The 24,847-nt window shown below is 38.1% G+C and overlaps 1 protein-coding gene across 1 annotated transcript in view; it reads left to right on the top strand.

Annotated features, from left to right (window-relative positions):
• The window catches only part of LOC149948284 (uncharacterized), a 53,009-nt gene that overhangs the window by 8,418 nt on the left and 19,744 nt on the right, over window positions 1–24,847 (top strand). The window contains exons 2-3 of the mRNA XM_090171900.1: window positions 24,044–24,187; window positions 24,442–24,665. Of these exons, the coding sequence (XP_090028026.1) occupies window positions 24,044–24,187; window positions 24,442–24,665 (368 nt within the window). The remainder of the gene's footprint in view (window positions 1–24,043; window positions 24,188–24,441; window positions 24,666–24,847) is intronic.

Genomic DNA, 24,847 nt, shown 5'->3' with positions numbered 1-24,847 from the left:
ATTTTTCAGATATAATTTTAGAACAGAAATTACATTCCAAAATTTGTTTTTTTTTATTATCTAATTACAATGTAAGAAATTCGACTTTATTTCGATTTGGTCCAACAGAATATAATTCTATCGCAAAGTTTCCAAAAAGATAGGTTCATCGTGGGATAGGCTCGCAATTCCTCGACACTCCCACATTTCAAATAATCCTGGGCGCCTGTAGGGAAAATATCCTAAACAGAAATTGGGGCGACGCTTGTTAAATTCGCTATTTACAAAAGCTCAATTTTTTGCGGTCATATTTGGCCTACGTTTTTGTCATCAAAAACGGAAAATGATTTCCGCGAATACAGGGCGTATGCCCGGCACGTTTCAGAGAAATTTTCCGACGGAGGTTTACATGGAACACACGGAATCCTGGGAAAGAAGAGACCGAGGGAGAGAGAACCAATGTTTTCATATCATTTAAAAAATGCATAAGGCCACACCCGAGCCCTTACGAAAGATAAAAAAGGCCGACAAGTAGCCTATATATATTTTCTTGTCATTTCATCCTCTCCATTGTCTCTCTGGAGCACTCTCTATTTTGGCGCGCGTCGATGTTAATAAATATTCAGCTCTCCAGAGACAAGGTCGACGACTATTTTTAGATTAGATTATATTCTACCCCCCCACAACCAACGTCCTATTTCCAGGTAAACACGCTAGCTGCATTCTATCGCGGGTGAGAAAGCGCGATTAAATTAAGTTTAGTGGCGATATGGGCGCAGTTTGATTAATAGCGGATGGTACCGTAACGCGAAGAATGTATATTTGGGTTTACGGAGAATATGTAGCCGCTACTATAGCTTCTTCCCCCACTTACAGGGAGAAAGAACGAATGATTAGGCGAGGGAAGCGGAGAGGCGTGGTTTATCACGAGCAGAGTGCCAAGTATTCGTATTCTCTGTTCTCTTGAATGCATTCTTGGTAACATCGCAGCGACACGCGTGGGTGCGCGTAGCCGTTGGTATCTCCAGGCCTTAAAATACAAAAATTAATTATTTTTATATCGTACACTCTTAAAAAAAAGGGTGATTTAATGGTATATTAAGGGTGTAATATCTGTAAAAAACACTTGAATGTTAATTTAAACGCCCTAAAGGGATTTTTATTGTCCCAAATTAAAAACCTGAAAAGGTGTATAAAGGGTGTTATATTACCCCGTAAATTGAGTGATTTAACTCCTGGTAAGGGTGTAGCTCCCTTAAGGCAGTAGTTTAGTACCCTAAAAGGAGTATTTTAACACTTTAAATTGAGTATTGTAGCACCCTTAAGGCAGTAGTTTAGAACCTTAAAGGGAGTAGTGATAAAACTTTAAAGGGAGTATTATAGAACCCTTAAGGGAGTATTGTAGAACCCTGAAGGGAGTAGTGTAACACCCTGAAGGGAGTCGTTTGGTACCCTAAAAGGAGTCGTCTTGTACCCTAGAGGGAGTAGATAATAACCATGAAGGGAATAGTTTTATACCACAAACTGTTAACAAAGGAACCAAAACGGAGGACATAAGCACCCCAAACAGTGTAAATAAACACCCTATAGCAGGAAAACTGCTTTTTAAGGTGTAGAATAACATCCTTTATAAACCTGTTAAGGTGTTAAATATGGGACAAGAAAACACCCTTAAAGGTTTGAAAAGACACCCTTTTTTTAATAGTGTATGACGTTGCAATAGCCTCAAGTAACCGCGAGGGGCGCCTATATCGTTTGGAATGTAAGAATCGTCTGCTCGATATTAAATTTATACGTTTACAAGAGCAAGAGGATGAATTTTCGCCTGTTCGGACAAATTAATAAATATTTTGGTAATCATTTTATGGGGCAACAGGGACTTTAAATACTGTACGTTTACTTTTTTACGCTGGTTACCTCGATTTATTTATTTTTAGGCTTACACGAGCTATATCTAGCGTAAGCCTACTATGGCCGTCACCTGGTCCGCCGCCGCCGCCGCACCAATTCGGTAACGCACGCACGGCACTCGGCCAACTGCGTTGTCTGTACTAGGCATTCAATCTCTGTCCGCTCGTGTGAGCCTACTCATTGGGACTGCATGGGCCACTTGTTTACCTATCACACGAACCCAAACCTTAATGTTCACATTTCCCTGCTGCTTGGTTTTGCGCTTGTTGCAGCCTACTTCCATGGGCTAGTAGGCCACACTTTGAAGCTCTTTGGCGATCTTTTACTCATCGTAGGAAAATGGGGGAAAAACAGGCATACTTCTCAACTCACCCCTACAACTCCGTAATTTTTTTGCATAACCTTTTGAAACACCCTGTATAAACAAAAATAGAAGACCAAAAATCAAAACAAAAGGAAGGACAATATTTGTAAAAAAACTAATTACAATATGTACAGTTGAACCGAAAAGGAGAACATTGGCCAGTGAGTTATCGTTTATCGCTAAGGCAACGTTTTAGTTCTAAAGCCATCCCAACGGCTCAGAATTCTTTTCGTGACTTAGCAAGTCTTGCCATTTCGCGCTACCCGCTCCCAAATCCAAGAAATACGCCACGCAGTCGTCCGAATTGTCCAGTTCGTTGGCGTAGATGTATTCCCCCCGAACATCTTCGAATGCCGGACATTCAACCAGGACGTGGCGAATGTCTTCCACGGAGCCACCACAGAGCGGCCACTCCGGTTCTCTCCGAAGATGTCCGTGAAGGGGGCTGGCTCTGTCGTTATTGCAGCGAGCCTCTACTTTGACTTCTTCCTTTCTGTTCTAAAGGAGAGACTCCGGTGTTTGTCGATCTCTTGACGCCACTTCCAAAACTGCTTTGTCTACAACATTGATCCAATCAGACACCGTCTTCACCTCTCCGCGAGAGTCACCGTAACCGTAAGCCCGATCCATGGTTCAACACGTTTGATCCGCGCGGTCGGAAGACCCGTTGCCCGTAGATATCGGTAAACATTGTTTGCGGTACTTTCCGGAGCCATATGAACGAGTCGACCCAGGTAGGACAATTTATCACGAGCTTCCCGCTCAACAACAGTTGACCAAGCCATCTTGCCCTTTATCTCCACCTACTCCGTCATGAAATTGCCCCACTGCGGCTTTACCCACGGAAAATTGCGCTTGTTCAAGTTTTCAATTTGTTGGTTTCTTAAAACAAAGGACATCGTTCGCGTACGTAAGACTAGGTACAGCGACTGCCTTCCAGATGGTACGAGAGACAGTGTACGGGCTGTAGGAATGCGAGCCTTTGTGTTTGATCGCGCCCTGAAGGCGACCAGATTTTAAGCGAATCTAGATAGTCAATCTCCGTACACAAAGAGACTCCTAGGTAGTCGATCTGAGTAGCGAATTGAAATGGCGAGCCCTGAAGGTACAACGGTTAGAGTTATTATCGCCTGAGAACTGAAGAATTTGACATTTTTCGTTTCCAAACACGAACCAGTGCTCTGTAGCGAACCTACCGCCGATATCTAGAAGTCTCAGATATTGTATTCACATCATCCGCGAAAAATTGTCCAGGGAAGGTGTACGAAATTTCCGCTTGAGACGGATGTTGGAGATGAAATCCAAATCCCGATCCGGATGGTGCACGATCGAGTGGTTCCAGGTATAGGGCGAAGAGAACCGGGGACAAGGGGCAACCCTGTTTCAGGCCGACTTTGGATTGAATTCAGGACGTCAAAATATCCCCGGACCAGTATCTGATAGTCCTTTGAGGTGTATATGGCCCGAAGATGATCGAGGAATTTGGAAATTGGAGGGGATGCCAATCTTAACAAGATAATGAATGAATGAATATTTATTAGCTCAATGTACTGTACAAGTCCCTTTTCAAACAAGGAGGAATCCATTTCTGGACCCTACAGCAGTGTAAGGCCTGTCGGGAAAAGGCCCAGAAGTATGCTTGTTATGCCCATCGCCTTACCTTTCACTAGCACCCATCCCAGTTAATGGGGTCCACGATGACATAATTGGCCCCTAGAGTCCCGAAATGTCTCAAAACGGCCCTACCAAAAACGGGTTCAATTTAGAGCGGCGGATCACCACCCAGAATTTCTGGCAAGAGGAGGTGTACACGTTTATTCCGAGTTAAGGAAGGATTTTTCCTCCGGTATACGTGACCGAGAGATATATTTCTCTTTTATTGGATTTCTGGTGGCCGCCTTCGAAACAGTTCATTTGTAAGAAACCTCACAGACGACAATGAAGAAATACTAGCGGACCCGTAAAGACGAACTGCATTCCTTCTGGCACAAAAAAGTAAAGAAATCCAAGCAAGTATGGAAAAGAAAATTAGATTTGTCTAAAAGTTGTTCCTCGGAGAAGCGGCCGGTTTTTCTTCCGCCCACCAAAACAAAATTACGCTTTTTGTAAAGTTCCATTTTTTTATATCCCCAACGCGAAATATGGATTTATAGGAAAGTAAAATTTTCCACTATTTCGCGAGTTGGATGTGAACAATGGGTTGTCAACTTACGTTCCAAGTTACGTGATTTCCAGACTCGGAGGTTTACTAGTCGCTATAAAAGGGAAACTCTGTTTACTTAACGGTCATGCAGTAGATGGGCTTACATACGTCATTGGGATCCTATTAACATTCACGTTATTTTCAAGATTGAAATTGGGGCTGCGTAGCAACGAATTTGATTGGACAATTCGCTCGAAACACGTACCAACGCTCATTGAGTTGGGAATATTAATCTAGGGATCCAATCAAATCTGCTCCCCGCGAAACAAGTTTTTGAAAATTACGAATATGCCGTCTCCTCTAAAATGACGAGAAAACGTTATCATATGACCCGTGGCGCCATCCATTATTTTTATAAAAAAAAATATTTTTGCCGGAAAACGCGTCTTATTTGATCGAACCATTGAGAGATAGACGGCGCCACGGGTAGAATGATAAAGTTTTCTCGTCATTTTAAATTGGGAGCAGACGGCAGTATTCTTATTTTTTAAAAACTCGTTTCGCGAAATACTGAAATCCGACGTTTTGATTGGACCTCTAGATTAATATTCCCAACTCAATGCCAACGCGGGCTCCCGTTGATTTTTCAAAATACCTTAGCGACGACCACCAAATATTGGTCTTTCAATACTATTTCATCGGTAAAATATGGTTTATTAATATACCAATATCCCTACGCAGTGTAAGTTTTACACCTTTAAGAGAAGTAATAGATTCGGTAAATCTTAAACCGTGATTTGGCCATTTATCTTCTGCAAAATGGCAGAAATTAATATCAAGAATGTCGAAATAAATTCTTGGGACGATCCTTTCACCAAGGCTTGTAGAGATATGACTGACAGACTGGATTTTTTATAGATGGCGCCAGACCGTATTAAGGGGGTAAAAGGGCCAATTGCCCCCGGGTGCTATCCAATTCGAAGAGCGGAAGTAATTTTACTTTATTCCTATCAAATCATGAAATCCATTTTTTTAAATAGCAGCGGTTTGATTCGTGCCCTTTTGTGTTCTTCTGAGCTTATTTGGGGGCGCTCACTGAGATATTGCCCGGGGCGAAACTTTGCTGAAAATGGCCCTTGATTGCACGGGCATTGCTATGGATCCCCTACTAATATCTTATCTTTTCTGTATAACAGTGAATTATTTATGTAGCATCTAATTTTTTGGTTTCATTTGCGAGGAAATTTCACCCTCGATTTTACGATTTCAATTTCCCGATTTCCAAATTACGTTTTTCCGCGGGACAGTACCTTTACATTATGAGGTATAACAGACATATTTATCCGCTTTCTATACCCTAACATGGCGGCGTATTTTCACGCGCAAAATGAATTTTAAGATCCCCTAATTTCTTGAATAACGTAATTAAGTGGAAGTGGTTGTTTTTGTATATAAGCCTTTTATACGTAATAATTTTACGTATTTAATACTTTTATTCAATAGCGCAGCGGTTCCCAATTTTTTTTGCTATGGAACCCTAAATTATCAAGCTAATTCTGGCGGAACGCTATGTTTTTTTTTACTTATCTTAAAAGACTCTTGACACAAACAAAGATGGCCGTGCTGCGAATTCTCGGAACCCCTGTGATCCTTACATGGAACAACAGGGTTCCGCGGAACACCTTTTGGGAACCGCTGCAATAGCGTAAGGCGTTTCCATTTATAATGCTTATAATTGTTGATATTAGATTATAATTAAAATTATGATCACGTAAAATTGAAAATTCATAAATTTAAAGTTTGTTTTCTGCCTTTTCTATTTCGACGCGTGTTTCTACAAATGAAATGTAGTCTAGATACAATACAGGGCCTTTGAGGTTAATAAAGAGCACTCCATAAGTTGGAACAACAACGTCGGGAGTCACGTGAACATTTTAGACGTTTTTCTTTTCCCGTTTGTACTTAGGAGCCGAATATTTAGAAACTTCAAGACGACGCCATATTTTCTGTCGATCTTATTTATATATTTATAGCGTTAAATTAAAATACTGGTCATTATATTTTACCAACTCAACAAATCGAGACCGAGTTATGACAATTTATTATTTATCCAGCAGCGTTCTCGTTAAAAAGCGTAAATACTTGTGTGAATTGAAATACTCCTTGTACAATTCTATAAATTAACATTGGCCTTCCGGTTTTGATGTTGCTGCGGCGTCACGGGTGACGTATCGATGACGTTTTATTAAGAAAAACCCTGTTTTTAAGCATGCGGAAAGCTAGGAGCAATAAACCCAGCGCCCCACACAAGGATAACGCAACCCGTCAAAAGTCGTGGATTTTCTCGCGTACAGTTTTCATTGGTTAGACGCTTTAGCGAATGCTGCTGTCGGAAGGGGCAAAATTTGAAATTGTCTTCCCCTCCGCCCGTAAAACGCTCAGCGTAAAGGCTCGTCCAATGAAATTTGTACAGGCTAGCTGCGTTCTCCTTTTGTTTGTTGCTCCTAGGCGGAAAGCACTGACCAAATGATTAAGGTATTAAAAGTCGCAAGATGACTTGGGCATAAGGTGGTGCCTTGGGTATTAGCCTAGCTGATTATTATTTATTTTCTTCATTTATTAAAGTGTGGGAAGATCCTAGTCTTTCAACCATTTCTCCGAGAGAAATAACAATCCTCGAGTACTTTTACATTAGACTGACTCATTACTTTATTTTTAATGCTTTCACCTTCTTTTTTTGTATTTTGCAATTATTAGATTTGTATTGCAATTATTCTAGATTAAAAACTATAAACCTGTTTTTCTCAAAATGGTTCTTTTTGACTAGCTTGACATTCGCTCTCAGGTAGCGAAATGGTCTTAGTCGAAACCAATTAAATTAATTTCATACAATAGGGTAATATTAGTTTGAAAGCTATTGAGAGTTTCAGCGTTTATCCGATCTTTGATCGCATTATCCATATAACGTTAGATTAGCGCTACCAAATTGAATTGGGAACGTTTCTAGAGTTCAACGATTGACGTTACGTAATTAATCAGATGAAAAATATTTCAATTAACTAATTTACAGGCGTGCGGTATTTAGATACGATTTATAATTCGAAGTCAGCTTTCTCATAGACACGTATACGGCGCTCTTGGGCAGATGGTTAGCATTAGCCTACATATAACATAGTGCTATGGACTAAGCCATAAAGCTTAGTTTCCACTAGCGCTTACATTAATATATTTTCCTTAATGGGTGTTAAACGTTTGTACATGCCAAATTTGTTAATCGCACCCTTGATAAGCATCCCTTACTAAAATGGTTGATCAAATTTTGTCAAATGATTTTATCAAAAATTGGACCGATTAAATGGTGATAAAAAATTTATCAAATATTTTTATAATTTTATAAAATATTTTTATAAAAATTTTATCAAATATTTTTATAAAAATTTTATCAAATATTTTTAACAAAATTTTATCAAATATTTTTATCAAAATTTTATCAAATATTTTTAACAAAATTTTATCAAATATTTTTATCAAAATTTTATCAAATATTTTTATCAAAATTTAGTTAAATATTTTTTATAAACAATTTAATAAATATTTTTTGTAAAAATTTAATCAAATATATAATGCAAAGAATTGATCAATATTTGATTAAATTATATTTCGATCAAATAACACTTCTTTTGATCAATATTTGATTAAATTATATTTCGATCAAATAACACTTCTTTTGATCAAATTTTTATCAAATTTCCAAAATTTTATCAACCATTTTCGTAAGGGGTAACACTGATCTGAAGTGGTAAAGAGAGTACCGCGCAGGCCCGGACTGGCCCGGGTGGCTGGAAATATTTGGCATTAATGGGAAATGGGGCCAACTACTAGGCAGTCCGATCCTGAGAGTACGACAATGCAGGAGCCAAAAATTGTAAAACGGCAGATAGCGTAGTTTAAACGTTTGGTCTGAATTTTTCGTAAATGCTGAATTTTGAATGAAAATTAGTTTTTTCTTAGTCGTCCCAGTACTGACCCCAGATGTTGATCTTTCTAGCTCGGTTTAAAAACTAAGCTAAATATCGCTTTTTTGTGTCTGACACAGGGAAATGTGTGTTGACCGTTCTCCAATAGCGATGCACCCTCATTCAAACACCGGTTGCGTAAAAAGTGCTTCCAATGGCCAAATGATCAGGTTACTCGGTCGTAATTCTCATATATCTAATAAAATCAGTTAGTCAGATTAGGTTACTCTTTTACATTCCCCTCAACCAATAATCTGATCTCTCAATTGGATATGATTCATTATCCCAAGTACCCGATCTGAAATTATCTGATATAATTCCTCGAACCAAATTCAGCTACAGCTGAATAGTTATTTGACTAAATTCGTTTAGTAAAGAAAATCAAAATAAACAGTAAACGGGGATATAAAACAGATAAGCGTCGGCTTACAATGAATGCAGATTAGTTTCGGGTTTAAACTAAGTTACAAGAGACCACCTATGGACTGTGAATATACTATTCTCCACCACACTCCCCCCTTTTCGGCTTTCCGTTGCTATGCAACGCGTTTTGAAATTTTTAATGTTTAGGCTTCGTTTCTCCTTTCGATATAACAGTCGCCAGCCAGATTTCCCGCACGGTACTGATGAGTTCCAAATAGAACGAAACCGGTCTACCGTTGGAATTTCTGGCTATTTTATTTAGTTTTTATGTAGTTTATTACTCGAAGATCTATTTGATCCGAGATTCGCTCGAAGACCTATCGGTACGAGTTATTAGTAAGTTTTTTTAATTTCTTCAAATTTGTTTAGGATTTAGATATATTATCCCTTTTAATTATGGACTAATCTACTTTTTCGCGTATTTTATCGGGTTTAAACTACCTGATTTGAATTTTGACCAAAATCAACTGACCAGATAATATCTGAGCGTAAATCCTGCAGTTTATCTGATATCTGATATCGTAATTATTTCCTCGGGTCAGATGGGTCGGAAGCACCAATCCCGAGGACTGAAAATGTCTGACGTTCGTAATATATTCCGCGCGGTTAAGATTAATTAATCGCGTTAATTAGTTGTTTTGTGATAATATTTCCATGTCGGGATTGTTTCTTTGTTTTTTAACATTTTCTCATTGGTTTTGTATTACGGTGTGAAGGTCAATAATCTTGTTACTTATAAATAAGCTGGTCGTGACATTTTCTGGTGCATAGAAAGGTTGAAGTTTCAGCACAAAACCCGAAAAACCAAAAGTAGGTTGCTATTTCCCCCTACATTTAGTTGACAAGTATTAAAGTAGATGGCGCTATTTTCACCTCGTACGAAAGTTCTCACTTCTTCATTGATATAGCGACGTAAAACGAACCGTTCAAAATATGCAATATTCCAGTTGACAAGCTAAGCGAGCTATATAATTTCGCCTTCGGGGTGACATCAAAGTCGCGTAGGTACCACTCGGACCAGCGGCGGCGGCCGGCAAAGCGAGGGTTTTGTAATAAGAACGACTGAAGAGTCGCGTATTACCTTAGGCCTCTTCACGTGTCAAAGAAAGCGGCGCAAAAAGAGAGAGACATACTCCCCGAGTTTACTTTCATATATATTAGCGGCGGGTAGTCCGGCTCTAACTTGGTTCCTCGATCGCGGTGGGGGATACTTCGCGGGCAAGTTCGACGTGGGTGTCGGGTAAGGCGGGCTGCTCTCGCCGACCTCCGCTTTTTGGTTAGCAAGTGGAGCGTCTAAGCAAACCGTGGCCCGTTCGATAATACCCTTCACTCATTTTGTTCGTGTCCGCGCGACGTTCGTCGACAGAGAAATCAAGGACCATGGTCAGTCAAATAGAGCCGCCAGAGCCAAATATTGAAAAGTTTCAAAGGGATGGCCTACGTGATCAACCCTTCCCTCCGCGACGCCCATATATACTTTTCCGTTTAATTTAAACCTCGGGGGTGTCGACTGCTTTCCAAAATTCCACGACTGTCACATCCGAACGATATTTTATTTAAATTCACGCCACACGTTGGGAATATTTCCAACCTTTTTCCAGTCTACAAATATATTTTCGAAAACTAACGCGATTAATATCAACATAAGTAACGTAATAGTCTTAAGTGTGGCACCTCCAATTGTAGGGCGCCACTCCGTCCATTATTCATTTGGGAATAACATTTCTGGTCTTCACAATGTCAATCATATAGGCATTTTCCTAATTGTCACTACCATAAGTAACGTATTAAGTATGGCACTTACTATACTCCCGACGATAATTGGTTTAATGGTAGGTAGACTGTTTAGCCAACGACAATATAATTCATTAATTAACTAAGGACTAAGAACTCTCTCTGGGGTAGTGTCAGGCAATGGAGAAATCATCCCACTCACAAGGAGACATCCCGAAGTGTAACCCACCGATTTTGTTCAAGCTCGGGGGATTGGTAGCCCTTCATGTATCATGAAAAATCCTAAAGGGAATTTATTCAATGGGCAACCGTTTTGCCATGGCAACGAAAAATGTTTTTGACAACACAAAATATTAAATTTTCCCATTGAAAATAACATGGGATTTTGACCTCAAATTGATCAAAAGTTGATCAGTTTTGATGTTTTTTTTGTAAATTTTTATCTATTTTTTCTATTTTTGGCATTTTCGAATTTTTGAAATTTGTTAAAATGTTTCACAGGGGGGCCTAGGAATCGGTCTGAATCCCATGTTATTTTCAATGGGAACATTTAAATTTTTTGTTGTCAAAAATATTTTTCGTTGCCATGGCAAAACGGTTGCCCATTGAATAAATTCCCTTTAGGATTTTTCATGATACATGAAGGTCTACCAATCCCCCGAGTTTGAACAAAATCGGTGGGTTACACTTCGGGATGTCTCCTTGTCAGTCTATTTTAAAGATCAGCTAAGGTTTATCGAAATTTGTAACGCTTTCAACAGTAATAAAAACGTATTAATGATACATTATTGAATCGAATAAAAAATTATTTTTTAAGATATTGCTCGTTTCTGAAGGTATTTATTTTCGAATTTTAGCCCTACCCGCGTTTCCACTCGTATTTATCGCCAAGACACTAACCAGGCGGTAATTTTACTAACAAAGATAGTAAGGTGTGTTCTCTCTTCCCAAACTTCCAATTACTCAATCACTCCGCGACAGCGTGACGATTTTAATCCCGACTCCTGCCTTACAGACTGCGAGAGAGTCCCAACCAATCATCTACAAAAAGGGTTACACACTGTTTAGACTTTATCCCGAGTTTCCATTCGCGTAACCACCACGGAGTTAGCGAAGTATACTTAAACATGGGTCATTTGTTGTCTAGGGGTATGAATTTTTTTGGCTTATACTAAACTGAAAACGAGACTATGAGAGTACCAAAACATTTAATAATATAAATAAAAAGTAGAATTAAAATGAAACGTTATCAAAACAAACAAAATTAAATACACTATATTAATCATGCGATATAACATGCGGGGAATGGGACATTAGGGATTATTTACATTATATTTACAAAATTAGTCCTTTGTATAGTTTGATAATAGGGTTGGTGTCCAATTCTTGAGTTTTCGGTTGATGGGTGGGCGCTGATGCGGGTGACACGTCGATGCGGATGATTTTATGTCCTTTTAGGGAAAGGGTGGCATTTTAGGCACACCTGCACTACGACCGTACAACGGTACACGCAGTTACTTTTGCGCGACTCTGGTTAGCGTCTCTCTTTCAGGGCGCTCACATTTGTCCACAGTCAGAGAGGCAGAGTTCAGGCGTGTCCACTCTCTCGTTGCGCCACGACCTTCTTTTCTTTTGCGCAGCACCCGGTATATCCAACTCTTAAACTGAATTTCAACTTTATCTTATGTAACTCTCCATCGCGGAAATTTCCAAACGAATATAAATTATTTTTTTAAACCAAAAACCATAAATTGTGTTTTTTTTTTAAACCATACCAGTTTGATTACCTAAGTAGTTCATCAAATACATATTCAATGCATTTTTTAATTAAAAAACGACTAAAATAATTTTGTCCAGCTTTTAGACCTAAATACCCCACTGTGCCGCGATGACATAAATTGCCCGTGGGCCCGAAAGATCTCTGCACATCCCTGTTCGTGAAGGTATATGGGGCAAACCCCCAACTGAAAAATTACCTCTCGAGCTAAAGGATATTAAAAACCTCGTACATCATGGTTCTTAGATATTTATTTAGTTATAGCCTTATCAAAAATGTGTGTATTTATTCTTAAGGAGAGGGTGCAGACGATCCACAAACGATTTTCCTTTGGAAACATTTGGAACGAAAATCCACGATCGGGGTCCTCGAATTTTTTTTAATGAAGTAGAACTACCATATTTTTGGGTGGGTCAACGAATTCTACAGTTATTCCACCAGATTTAACAGATTGGCGCTATTTACGTTAAAAACAAGTCGTAGTCAAAAATCTTCAGATTTAACATATTTGAACTTTAAAAAAAAATAAACTGACAGTGAAATTTGGGTGGGTTTACAATCAAAGATGAACTAGAATAGACTAGAAAATAGATACGCATCCGCTATTAATTAATTCCAAAAATCACTAATTTAGTAGAAATATTATAACGTTTTCTTATTAAATAGATGAGCCTGTTTTCCCTGACTCTAACGGTCTAATTGGCTTAATATTTCTCAGTTGGAACATTAAATTTAGCTCTGCATCAACGTGGTTTCTGTTTTAGGGACGAACCAAACGAATTTATAGGGAAATCACTGGAAGCGTAGAGCGCATTTCCAAGATTTAAATTTGTTTCCTAAAATATTGGTTCTAATTAAAAGGCTACCAAAAACGGAAATAAAATAAAAAATGCAGAAGCTTCCATCGAAATAAGAGGTAATTAAATGAAAAGAGATTTAAAACGGTTTTAAAATTCACAATTTATTTATAAAAAACGTTCCGGAGGAACAGTTCCTCCGAAAAGTTGGATTTTTTAAATAAATAAATTGTGAATTTTAAAACCGTTTTAAGTCTCTTTTCATTTAGTTTTTCACAATGTGCTTCTCTTCACTTCGATTATTAATACTTTATCCCAAATTAATAATAATTAACAATTCCGTTGAATCCCCGGAACCACCTCGCGGAGCCCATAGCTGCAGATACAAGATTTGGGAAATATTGACACGCGAGCACTGGAGGAAGACGCAAGTGTTAAGAAACCAATGTTATTTTCTTTGAAGAGCAGGTGCATACTGTCATACCAGCGTTGTTGATTGCGAAAAACGCTAAAAATCGTATTTATTATCCATAATTATAAATAAATAAATTCTTCGCCTAGTTTACTGTAATTTGTCACCTCAAAAATCTCAGCTCGAATTTTAAAATTAAGACTAAATTTATATAGCACCTTGATATGTCATTCAAATTGGTTAAAAAGAATTGCTAATTTCATATTTTTTAACTAAAAATTTATATTTAATCCGGATTCACTTTAATTAATTTTGTTGGTTTAACACAAATTTATTTATCTTTTTACATGCATTAGTGATACAAACTAAAATTTAAATTTTTTATCTTAATGACATTTAATTGGTACTTGTAGTTTAGTTTGCTCCGGATTGGCATTGCTACAAAAAATACTTTTATACATTTTCAGTAATAGGTGATTTAAATCATTAATTATTTAAAAGGCCATTTCATTTAAAACGGTGATTTATATCAAATTAATTACTGATAATTTAATAAAATAATTAGATATATATTTTTCTTAGCCTCAAATTATTTAACACGTCTAGTTAGTGAAATATGAAAAAGACATGCCTCAGGTATAAATGCAATCAAATTGTCGCGGCCGCCCGACGAGAGAACCGTACATCCAAATTAAAAAGGTCCCAGTGCCCCGCTGGCTCCAATAGCGTCAAACATTTAAGCAGAAAACAAGTTGGCAAAAGCCAAAATATAGTCCGGCACTTAAATCGCCATCTATATTCGCGTAACCTAACATTTAGCGAGATAGCACAGTAATGATAATTTAATATGAATTTAATTTCATAAATATAATCTGAATTTTAATTTAATAATAATTCAATTTAATTAATTAAATCTGAATTTTAATTTAATAATAATTCAATTTAATTACTTAAATCTGAATTTTAATTTAATAATAATTCAATTTAATTACTTAAATCTGAATTTTAATTTAATACCAATTCATTTTAATTAAATAAATCTGAATTTTAATTTAATAATAATTCAATTTAATTATTAAATCTAAGTATTAATTTAATAATAATTAAATTTAATTATCAAATCTAAGTATTAATTTAATAATAATTAAATTTAATTATTAAATCTAAGTATTAATTTATTTATGAATTTAAATCTAAAATTATGCTTTCGAGTTTAACACTCGAGCTTAACCTCAAGCTCCACATTCCTAGAACAGACAACGGCGAAGCCCATAGTGCCGCTTGTAAGAACCTTGGTCGAAGCCCTCTATATACTCTTCCGATATACCCTTGGGGGCTGGGAGCCCATCTGTGGCTATCCAAAGGCCACACTACCTATGGAAATAGTGTCGACCAGAACCAAAACTAAATTTTTAGGAAATTGGCTCGGGAATTTGTCCTTTATCGCGGTATAATTCGGCGCCATCTATGATGCGCCGGAATAAAAAAACGCAAACTAAGGACGTCGCGAAATTCAGCGGGTCTGCTTTGATATTTTGAAATTAGTCGATCCAACTCGATGACTTGAGAATGGAAAACTTTGCGAGCTCATTGAAAACTTCGCCCCGGGAAAAGAAAAGGAAATTTCCACTTCGAGTAGCGTACGGTTCTTTGTCTTTCAGAAACAGTTTTCTTTGTGCCAATCAAATAATAAAAACTCGAGTGTCTCCTTTCTCAATCTAGAATAGGAAAAACGTCTTCCCAATGTTTGTCATTGTTGCGACGGAGATAGAGATTTAAAGAAGGAAAATTGATTCGCGATATATTTAAATTGCTTTAATATTAAAAAGAAATCATGTGGTATTAAAGGGAGTGTGAGCTTCTATGTTTCTGGTGGATCCACGAATTTCGTATTTCGACCACCAGGTTTAAATGGCGCTAATTACGTTAAAAACAAGTCGTAGCGGGTGTTAGCTATACCTTTATGTACAACCGTAATAAGCTTACCCTAGTCTTTTATCTTTGTTAATTATTCGCGCGAAAATATCTAATGGGCTCAGGGGATTTTGAAACTTTCTACGTAGAAAAAGTAAAATATTATAACATTATTACACTATCGTAGTGCTCGGCATTCGAATAATTTTTATCCATGAATAAAATAAGCTCGGCGATATTTAAATAATATTTATTTAAATAACCAATAGTTGAATAAAAATTGTAAAATGTTTTAATAATCGAAAGTGAATAAGATTATTATTTAAATAAAACAAACAATTATTTAAATAAATACCACTTTTATTCAAATAAATGCTTGGTTGCTTAAAAAACATAATTAAATAAGTTAAAATGATATTCTTTTTACCAACGTTTTTTAAATAAATCGTAAAATTTGTGGATAATGAATAAACAATTCCGAGCACTACACTATCGCTTATGATAATGTTGTATCTGCTTGACAGTAAAATAGAATCACAACCCCGTAGAAACCAAAACCACTTTCAATAATAATTATAATAATCAGTTAGGCTAGTACCTAAGACCTAAGTCACCGCGTGACCTTTAAAACCACTATTTCAGGTGGAGTCACGTAAAATTTCGTCCTTTAGAAACCATTATTCCAAAATGATACGTAAGCCGTCCAACAATAGAATTCCGTCCAAAATTAGAATATTATTCCCGAGTCGTTTTAACGTTATTTAAACGCCTTCCCTCAAAAAGGAAATTTTTCAACCTTCAATGTCTCGAGGGTTACGTAGTCCCCACTACTAAATTTTCTAAATTTTCCTAAACGGAGTATAAATTTGTAAAATTCGAGAATTAACCGAAATATCGTAATACTCTAGCGTATTTTAGTAAAATGGAACCGGAAAGTGAATATAGTAGCTTCAAAGGCAGCCTGAAATCTCACTGGGACCTATCGGCTTAATATAGAGACGTCCGCTGAGCTGTTTGCTGGAAATCTCATGAATAAGGTATCAAAAGTCAGCGCGAAAAACGGGATAAAATGGTTTAGAGATGCAAATTGCCACGAGAGGAATTTTTTAGGGATCCGCAAGCGAGATAGCAGCGTGTCCATATTTTTTTCAGTACAGACCATTCGATTTCTTTTTCGCTCCCTCGGAAATGATCTTTGCCTTCTTTTTTATCCTCTTTACACAAAGCGAACGGATAAGGAACTTGGCTATACTGCAAATCAATGTTACTCCAGGATAGCAGCCTCCGAGTAGAAGGGTTAGTCTAGCCTAACCGTAGTAACAGTGTTATATATATTGTTTATCTATAGGGCCGTCCGTAAAGTTCATATAGCAATATTTCTACTATTGACTACAAAAAATACTCGGTCTCTATATAATATCGAACGTGATCAATAAAAACAATCACAATTTATCCATCTCTGAAGGTATATTCTGCCGTCAATCGAAGGAAACTCGTAAAATGTGAATACTTTTGTGAACCTTTAAAAGTGCAAATCGCGGCTTCGTATTTCGATAACGGGAGAGAAATCTCTTTACGAATGTTCCCCCATCAGAGAATGATTAGCCTCCCCCTTTCGTTGTTTCAGAGTGGGCGCGAATAAAAAAACAAATATGGGGAAAACTAACGAGTCTCGATGGTTACGGACCATTTTCACTCGTAACGGGCAAAGAGAGCCGCCATCGAGGCCAACCCCGCACTTGGCCCTTATAACGACGCCAACCGCCGAAGAAAGCGAAGTCTGTATGAAATTGGCGGATGGACGTTAAGTGAATCTTATATAACAGGTGGCGTGTACTTTAGGTAAAGCTACCGTCAAACAGCCCATTCCATTAACGTCAGCCTGGCCAACCTTTGAGGGCTTAATTTGCGTTTGGCTTTTCAATTCTTTCGAGCGTCAAACTCGTATACGCTAATTTATCCGTTTATTCTCTCTCATTCCACGTCAACGCGCCGAGAGAAAATATCATCAAGTAGTGCTAAATTTATCACCGCCCGGAATTCAATAGGAGTTTGCCGTCGGACTAAAAGGACGTTGTTGTTTCTGGGAATTGGCTTTCTAGTTAGCGCAAATAAATGGCTTTAAATATAAAACACCATTATAATACCGAGAATGTATTCGAGTGAACTGAGAATACGCGCGTAGCATCCTGTTCGCCTCGTGTTTTCGGTACGGTCGTTGACACACTCAAACTCTCTTTCCCTCTGTGTAGGTGGAATCATTCAAACCGAGCCTATAGTGGCGGTTACATATTCTCTGTTAACCTACATACATTCTTGGTAAAATATTGTATATGTCAACGCTTTGGTGTTTAAATATGCTAAATAAATATTTGAACAAAAAAGTCCCTGAAAATTAACCATTGATATTAAGATAAGCTCCAATAATTAATTTAATTAAATTGTTAATTAGATTTATTTCATAATTTTAAAAAAATATTTGGGTTTTATGCTGTATAAAACCCAAATATTTTGAAACCATTTTAAAAATGTGGAGGTTATTTCCGGGTATTTTGCAGTCGTATTTAGGATATGTTGAAGCCCTTTAAAGTGTTGGTTGCACGAAAAATCGATAGTAATAAAAACGAATGAATGCGGGCTTGTTTTGGAGCCCAGGACGTTCTCTTTCCAAAAATGTCATTGTCGAAACAAATTTCCAAGCCTAAGTGTATTAACTTTGAGTCCGAAACTGACCTTTTTCGCTCCCCAAAATCCTGAAATTTTCGGCGAATTTCTCTCCTCGTAGCACCTAGGAGCAACAAACACAAGGAGAACGCAGCTAGCCTTTAAACACGCTAACGAAGGGTTGTGTACGCATTTCATTGGACGAGCGTCACGAGCCTTTACGAACGTTTTACGGGCGGGGGGGAAGACAATTTCCGAATTTTCCCCTTCCGACGGCAGCAGGCGCTAAAGCATCTAGCCAATGAAAAACGTACACAAGAAAATCCACGACTTTTGACGGGTTGCGTTCTCCTTGTGTGGGGTGTTGTGTTTGTTGCTCCTAGGTAGCACGAGCAATTTGGGGCCAATCAAAGCTGTAGTTTTATTCCTAAAATAGAAGGAACTGAAGTGGAGGGATTCTGTATACTTGTAGAAGTTTTCAAACCAGAGGTTTTTAATCATAATATTAGGCTTATTTTACGCGCGCGACCCGACTTTTTAAGAAGAATTTACAAGGAGCCTTCGGTTTCATATCGTTTTTCTACTACGTAGGCTTGTGTATGCGTATTTCAATTACTACTGCGTAGGACTTTTTCCTGGGTGTTAAATCAACCTGCTTTTAATCCCAGATGTAGAGAAATGTATTACAGACAATTAGCCAATGATACGCTTCGCATTTTCTGACGTCATGGGTGCCGAGAAGAATTTTAGAGGTCTGGAAATTCGCCGAAAAACTCGATTTCCACCATTTCGACTTCTTTTTATAATAATTCAAAGACCACTTAACCGATTTTGATGAAATTTTCTGTACTTGCTATAAAATGTTTACTCTTTCTAATGAATCATTAATTAGCCATAGCTAAAATTTCGTGCAACCAACACTTTAAGGAAAATTTCGAGGCCCACACCATGGACTAATTAATTAGTCCATGCCCACACTCAGGAAATATCCAGATAGTCTACAGCCTATCTCAACCTACTTGAAACGGTGCCACAATGTCTAGATATTGGTATTACAATATCGTATGAATTTAAGAACTTTTAGTTTAGGTTCCTTTCAAAAATATATATTTTCAGCTTCTTATATGGAATTTTTATTCTGTCAGTTTATATTTATTACCGACAATTTCTTTATGCGTCAATTGATATTGATAGTGTGCGAGGAAAACCGTCCACTCTATTATACTTATTATAGCAAGACTGCATTTATTTATACTTAGAGGCAGAAAGGAAAATATCATGGTATTTTGATACATATCACGATATATTTGATATTTTGATAAACATCCTGATATTTTATATTTTGATAAACATCATGATATTTTATATTTTGATAAACATCATGATATTTGATATTTCGATATTTTGGTAAAGATCATGATAATTGATATTTTGGTAAACATCATGATAATTGATATTTTGATATATATCATTATATACAGGGTGTTTTAAAAGGATATGCAAATATTTTAAGGAGTTGTAGGGGGTGGGTTGAGAAATATGCCTGTTTTTCCCCATTTTCCTACTATGAGTGAAAAGAGCAGCAGAGAGCTTCAAAGTGTGGCGTACCAGCCTCTGGAAGTAGGCTGCAATAAGCGCAAAACCAAGCAGCAGGGAAACGCGAACATTAAGGTTTGGGTTCGTGTGATAGGTACAAAAGGACGTTGTAAACAAATCGATATAACCATTGTAAAAAAGTAACTTAACAGTGTTTAAAGTCCCTGCTGCTTGGTTTTGCGCTTTTTGCAGCCTACTTACAGGGGCTAGTAGGCCACACTTTGAAGCTCTCTGGCGCTCTTTTAATAATCGTAGGAAAATGGGGGGAAAACAGGCATATTTCTCAACTGAACCCCTACAACTCCTTAAAATTTTTGCATAACTTTATGAAACACCCTGTATTTGATATTTTGATATTTTCGATATTTTCAGCTATTTGGTTAATATCTTCTAATAATTTCCAAAAGTGGTTATACAATTAATCACTTTGCTCTTTGGTTGGTTGGAAGTTCCAATCTCAAGAATGCAGCGTAACCCCAAAATTTCTCTAAAGGGGTAAAATTCTTACTTCCTTCACGTATTTACAAAATTACTGTAGTTACATTCTTCCCGCATTCATTGGAAAATATAAAAAATATCGTATGTTTTCCCGAATATATCAATGATATTTTCGATATATCTTCCCAGACCCCCCCGCCACAGCTTTTTAGTTCATATTCAGTGGTTGAAGAAAATTAGGACGAACATTCGAGCATGAAGGCCGCGGATGGTCTCATACAAAGAAATAAATTCTTGGTTGTACGTTTTCCGTGGAAGAAACCCGAGAATTTGAAGCCCCTTATTAAAGACGTAAAAGATCGTGGTCGAGAAAACACTGCGAACCTTAAAATTCCGAGAAACAATCGTTTATTTTGGAGGATAAAACGCGATATATTGGGCGGTGAGTCGCGATAACTCGAATCCCGGAGTGGATTTTTAGACGCTTCTTCTAGATTTTTCGTCCTTCCTTTAAAGGCATTTGTTCGAGGAAATGCCTTCCTTATCCGGGTGTGGCAGACGCCGCTCTTGGTCATTGCGTCGCTGACCGATTACCCCGGACATCGACGGAACGCGTCTGACCTGCCCCCGAAACCATCCAAGCTCGAAAAATACACATTTATTTCCAGAAATAAAGACGCTTTTTTCTATCATTTTTACGTTTCAAGCGAATAGAATTATTATACAATTTTGGAAAAGTCACGTCGGGAAGCCTTCTAAAGATTCTATTTCAAAGATGAATTTAATAATGATAGAAATCAATTTCATCGTAAAAATGGCACAACGCTTTTCGTCAGAAAAACTATTTTCCATTTTCAATTAACCAAAATAAATTAGGTTTGTCGGAATGAAACAAAACCTTTTTCATCGAGCTCTATTCGTAATTAAATTGTTCTAAAAGTCGAACTTTGAACGACAAAATGTAGTATAAAACTATTCAAATAACTGAACATGGCTTATTTATCAAGATACTTAAAACAAATACGCTCTATATCTCTTTCTTACTCTCCGAGACGAATTAATTAAGATTCCGTAATCAGTCAAAGAGGTACGCCACCAAATACTTCCATTATAAATTCACCGCAACGTTTGATCGAAGAGCGGCCATATTACTGGTCAGATCGAGGCTCATTTAAGCATAAACGTACGCCTCCACATGATTAATAACCCAGCGAGTTTCCCCTGGGAACCCCACCCGAAGAATGCGGCCTCATCCACGTTGTTCAAAATCCATTCTCGAGCGCCACCAAATTCGACTTTTTGGGAAGCGCGCTGTCCCGAGTCTGTCAAGAAGGCTGGATCAAAAACTAGGTACAAAAATATCGGATTTTGATCCTTTATTCCCAGGGCGTCTGCATTGTTATTAGCGCGGACGCCTCTTTCGCTAAATTATCTTTCAATAAAAGAAACGCCGCGATTCTACGGAGAACAGGCACCCTCCCTCTTGAAAAATGAATGATGTTTGGGAAGTCTTTGAAGATCAAAAGAAACTTGGAGCCTTCATCTACTCTATTTCTGTTAACGCCATTTGACACGTTCACTCTCGATTACTATTCAAAATAGAAAGTGCTATGCAATTTTCAAAAGTTTTCAAAGTAGTTTAGTAGGTCAAAGAATACCGGTCTAACACCCAGATTCCGACCCCGCCGCGTAATCGATGTACACACTTCCCGTAATGAGTACGTAAGCACGGCGTAATCCGAATAGCAATCGCACTTTCCGTCATACGCGTAAGCGTCACGTAATCCTTTGCGTGTTCTGTGTAATCTCTAAGTACTAAACGTAATCTTTACCTATTCCGCGTAATCTTAGCGTATTCTATTTGATCTCTAAGTATTCTACATAATCAATCTTTAAGTACCCAAGTAATTATCGCATACTCCAAGTAATCTCGGCGAGGTGGTTGCAAGAGGAGCCGGGTTCGATCCCAGCTTGTGGCACTGGGTGAAAACTCGGAACCACTTCTTCCGCGTTGAGTTTGCAAGTTCTCTCCCCACTGGTTAAAGGGGTTTCCCTTTTCCAAACGGTAATAGTAAGTGAAGGGATCTATTTGCTCGCGTGGCATGAAGGGCTTGCCACCACCCTCCTACGAATGGTAAGGCATCTGTTTAAGGCATTAAAAGTCGCTAGATGACTTAGGCTTACGGTGGTGCCTTGGGTATTAGCCTAGCTGATTATCATCTTCGAGTATTCTACGTAATCTCTAAGTAATTCACGTACGCTTTCCATTATCCTCGCGTAATCTCAGCGTACTCATTGCAGTACTCGAGTATTCTACATAACTTCACCGCACTCTGGGTAGTCCGCTTACTCATTGCAATCTTCTCGTATTTTTCACGACCTCGCTGATTACGTATTTGATGTGTGGGCAAACGTTAAGTGATCAACTTCTCGCCTACATTTTTTAAATGAAACTTCGAGGCCTATACAGGGTGTCCACTAAAATATTAACCAGGGCGAATATCTCAAAATATGTTTTAGGTACGATTTTGAAAGTTTCAAGTCGTATACAAGATCTAGGGGGAAACCTAATGCGAAAATGTCGATGACCTTGAACCATGTCTTCAAGGTCATCCAAAATCTAACTCGAGAACCGTAAGTGTTACAAAGTTGGTTCCAATTAGAAAAGTGTTCCACGTGACTGTTTAAGTACAAATAGCTTTGACCTGATCGGATTTGACCAATAGGAAGCCGAGAAATGGTAGATGAAAAACAAGAAGATCGTTAAGTTGATAACGTGTCGAAAGCGAGGTTCGGGAGCTGATAACTCTAAAGATACTTGTGTTAGAGTACTGAAATTTGCTACAAATCCTCATCAAGATTGAGGGTCTTTAGTTTAAAAATTAACGCGAGAACCGTAAGTGTTAGAAAGTTGGTTCCAATTATAAAAGTGTTCCACGTCACTTTGTAGGTCTAATTAGCTTTGATTCGATCAAATTTGACCAATAGGAAGTCAAGGAACTGTTTTTCAAAATCCCAAAGGTCGTTAATATGAAAATTGAAAGAAAACGCACATAACTCGAAACCAATTCGTGTTACATCGAAATTTGCTAGACAAACTCTTTATGGTGGGAGTTCTTCAAGTTTGTAAAATTGGATGACCTTGAAGACGTGGTTTAAGGTGTGGAAACATTATCTCGCTATCCTTTGGGTTTAGAAACTAGTTTTCAATAGGAAATTTGCTAATCACCACTTTCTCGTCAAAGTAGTTTTGAACCATGTCTTCAAAGACATTCAAAAATGACCTTGAGAAATTACTAATTGGAACCAACTTTCTAACATTTACGGTTCTCGCGATAGCTTTTGGATGACCTTGAAGACATGGTTCAAGGTCATTGAAATTTTTAAACTAAGGACCCTCAATCCTGATGAGGATGTGTAGCAAATTTCAGTACTCTAACACAAGTATCTTTAAAGTTATCAGCTCCCGAACCTCGCTTTCGACACGTTATCAACTTAACGAACTTCTTGTTTTTCATCTACCATTTCTCGGCTTCCTATTGGTCAAATCCGATCAGGTCAAACCTACTTGTACTTAAAACGTCACGTGGAACACCTTTCTAATTGGAACCAACTTTCTAACACTTACGGTTCTCGAGTTAGTTTTTGGATGACCTTGAAGACATGGTTCAAGGTCATCGACATTTTCGCATTAGGTTTCCCCCTACATCTTGTATACGACTTGAAAATTTCAAAATCGTACCTAAAACAGATTTTGAGATATTTGCCCTGGTTCGTTTTTTAGTGGACACCCTGTATGAGTAAAATCAATTTTTGAGAAATTACAATTTTTTTCCCCGAAATCAAAACTTTTTTGTTTTTGTTTTCTTCGGCAGTCGCCTTTGATCCGTGTTCGGAGAACGAGAAAGACCACAGATTGTGTGGCCCTGAAGCTGGCTGCCAGCCCAAAGGAGACAGCTACATATGCATGTGCGCCATGGATTTACAGAAATTTAATCCCAAGACGGAATCTTGCGAAGGTAGAAGAAAGGGTTTTACAACTATTAAGCTGAAGAGGGCGCTACGCGACACTAGGGGGCTTTCCCTCTTCTAATTAATAACGGCGCGAGACGCGTGCTCCGTGGCACGTGTTAATTTGATAGTGCCAAGGGGCACGCGTCGTGCTCCGTGATTAATTAGAAGAGGGAAAGCCCCCAACATTTCGTGGCGCCATCTTCGTCTGGGTGAAAATCATCATTGTCCGCCATCATTTAATGTTTATAAATTTCCGCAGATGACTTCGAAACGCGTCAGAATTACGAGAAGCCGCATTCGGAAAAAACACCCGACGAGTTTCAGAACCAAACGTACTTTCGGACGGATATGACGCTGACCAGGGTGGCCGAACCGGCAGCCGCTCCGGGGGACAACCAAAACGTCAGCGACCACCAAGTCCACCCCACCGACGCCGTCTTCTACTTCGATAAAATGAAGTCCATCTACAGCTCACCGGAAGGGGTAAAATCCATCATAGTATTATAATAATGGGGTGGCGGAGTGAGTGGCACTTTGGCCTCGCAGCGAGACGAGTCCGGTTCGATCCCAGCTTGTGGCACTGGCTGAAAACTCGGAACAGCTCCTTCCGCGTTGAGTTAGCAAGTTTTTGCCCCGAGTTCTTCGGTTTCCCATTGTCATAAAAA

Source organism: Leiobunum rupestre, chromosome 4 (genome assembly GCF_980474605.1).
Source record: "Leiobunum rupestre chromosome 4, qqLeiRupe1.1.hap1, whole genome shotgun sequence".
Lineage (NCBI taxonomy): Eukaryota > Metazoa > Arthropoda > Arachnida > Opiliones > Sclerosomatidae > Leiobunum > Leiobunum rupestre.
This window is presented reverse-complemented; position numbering and strand designations above follow the sequence as displayed.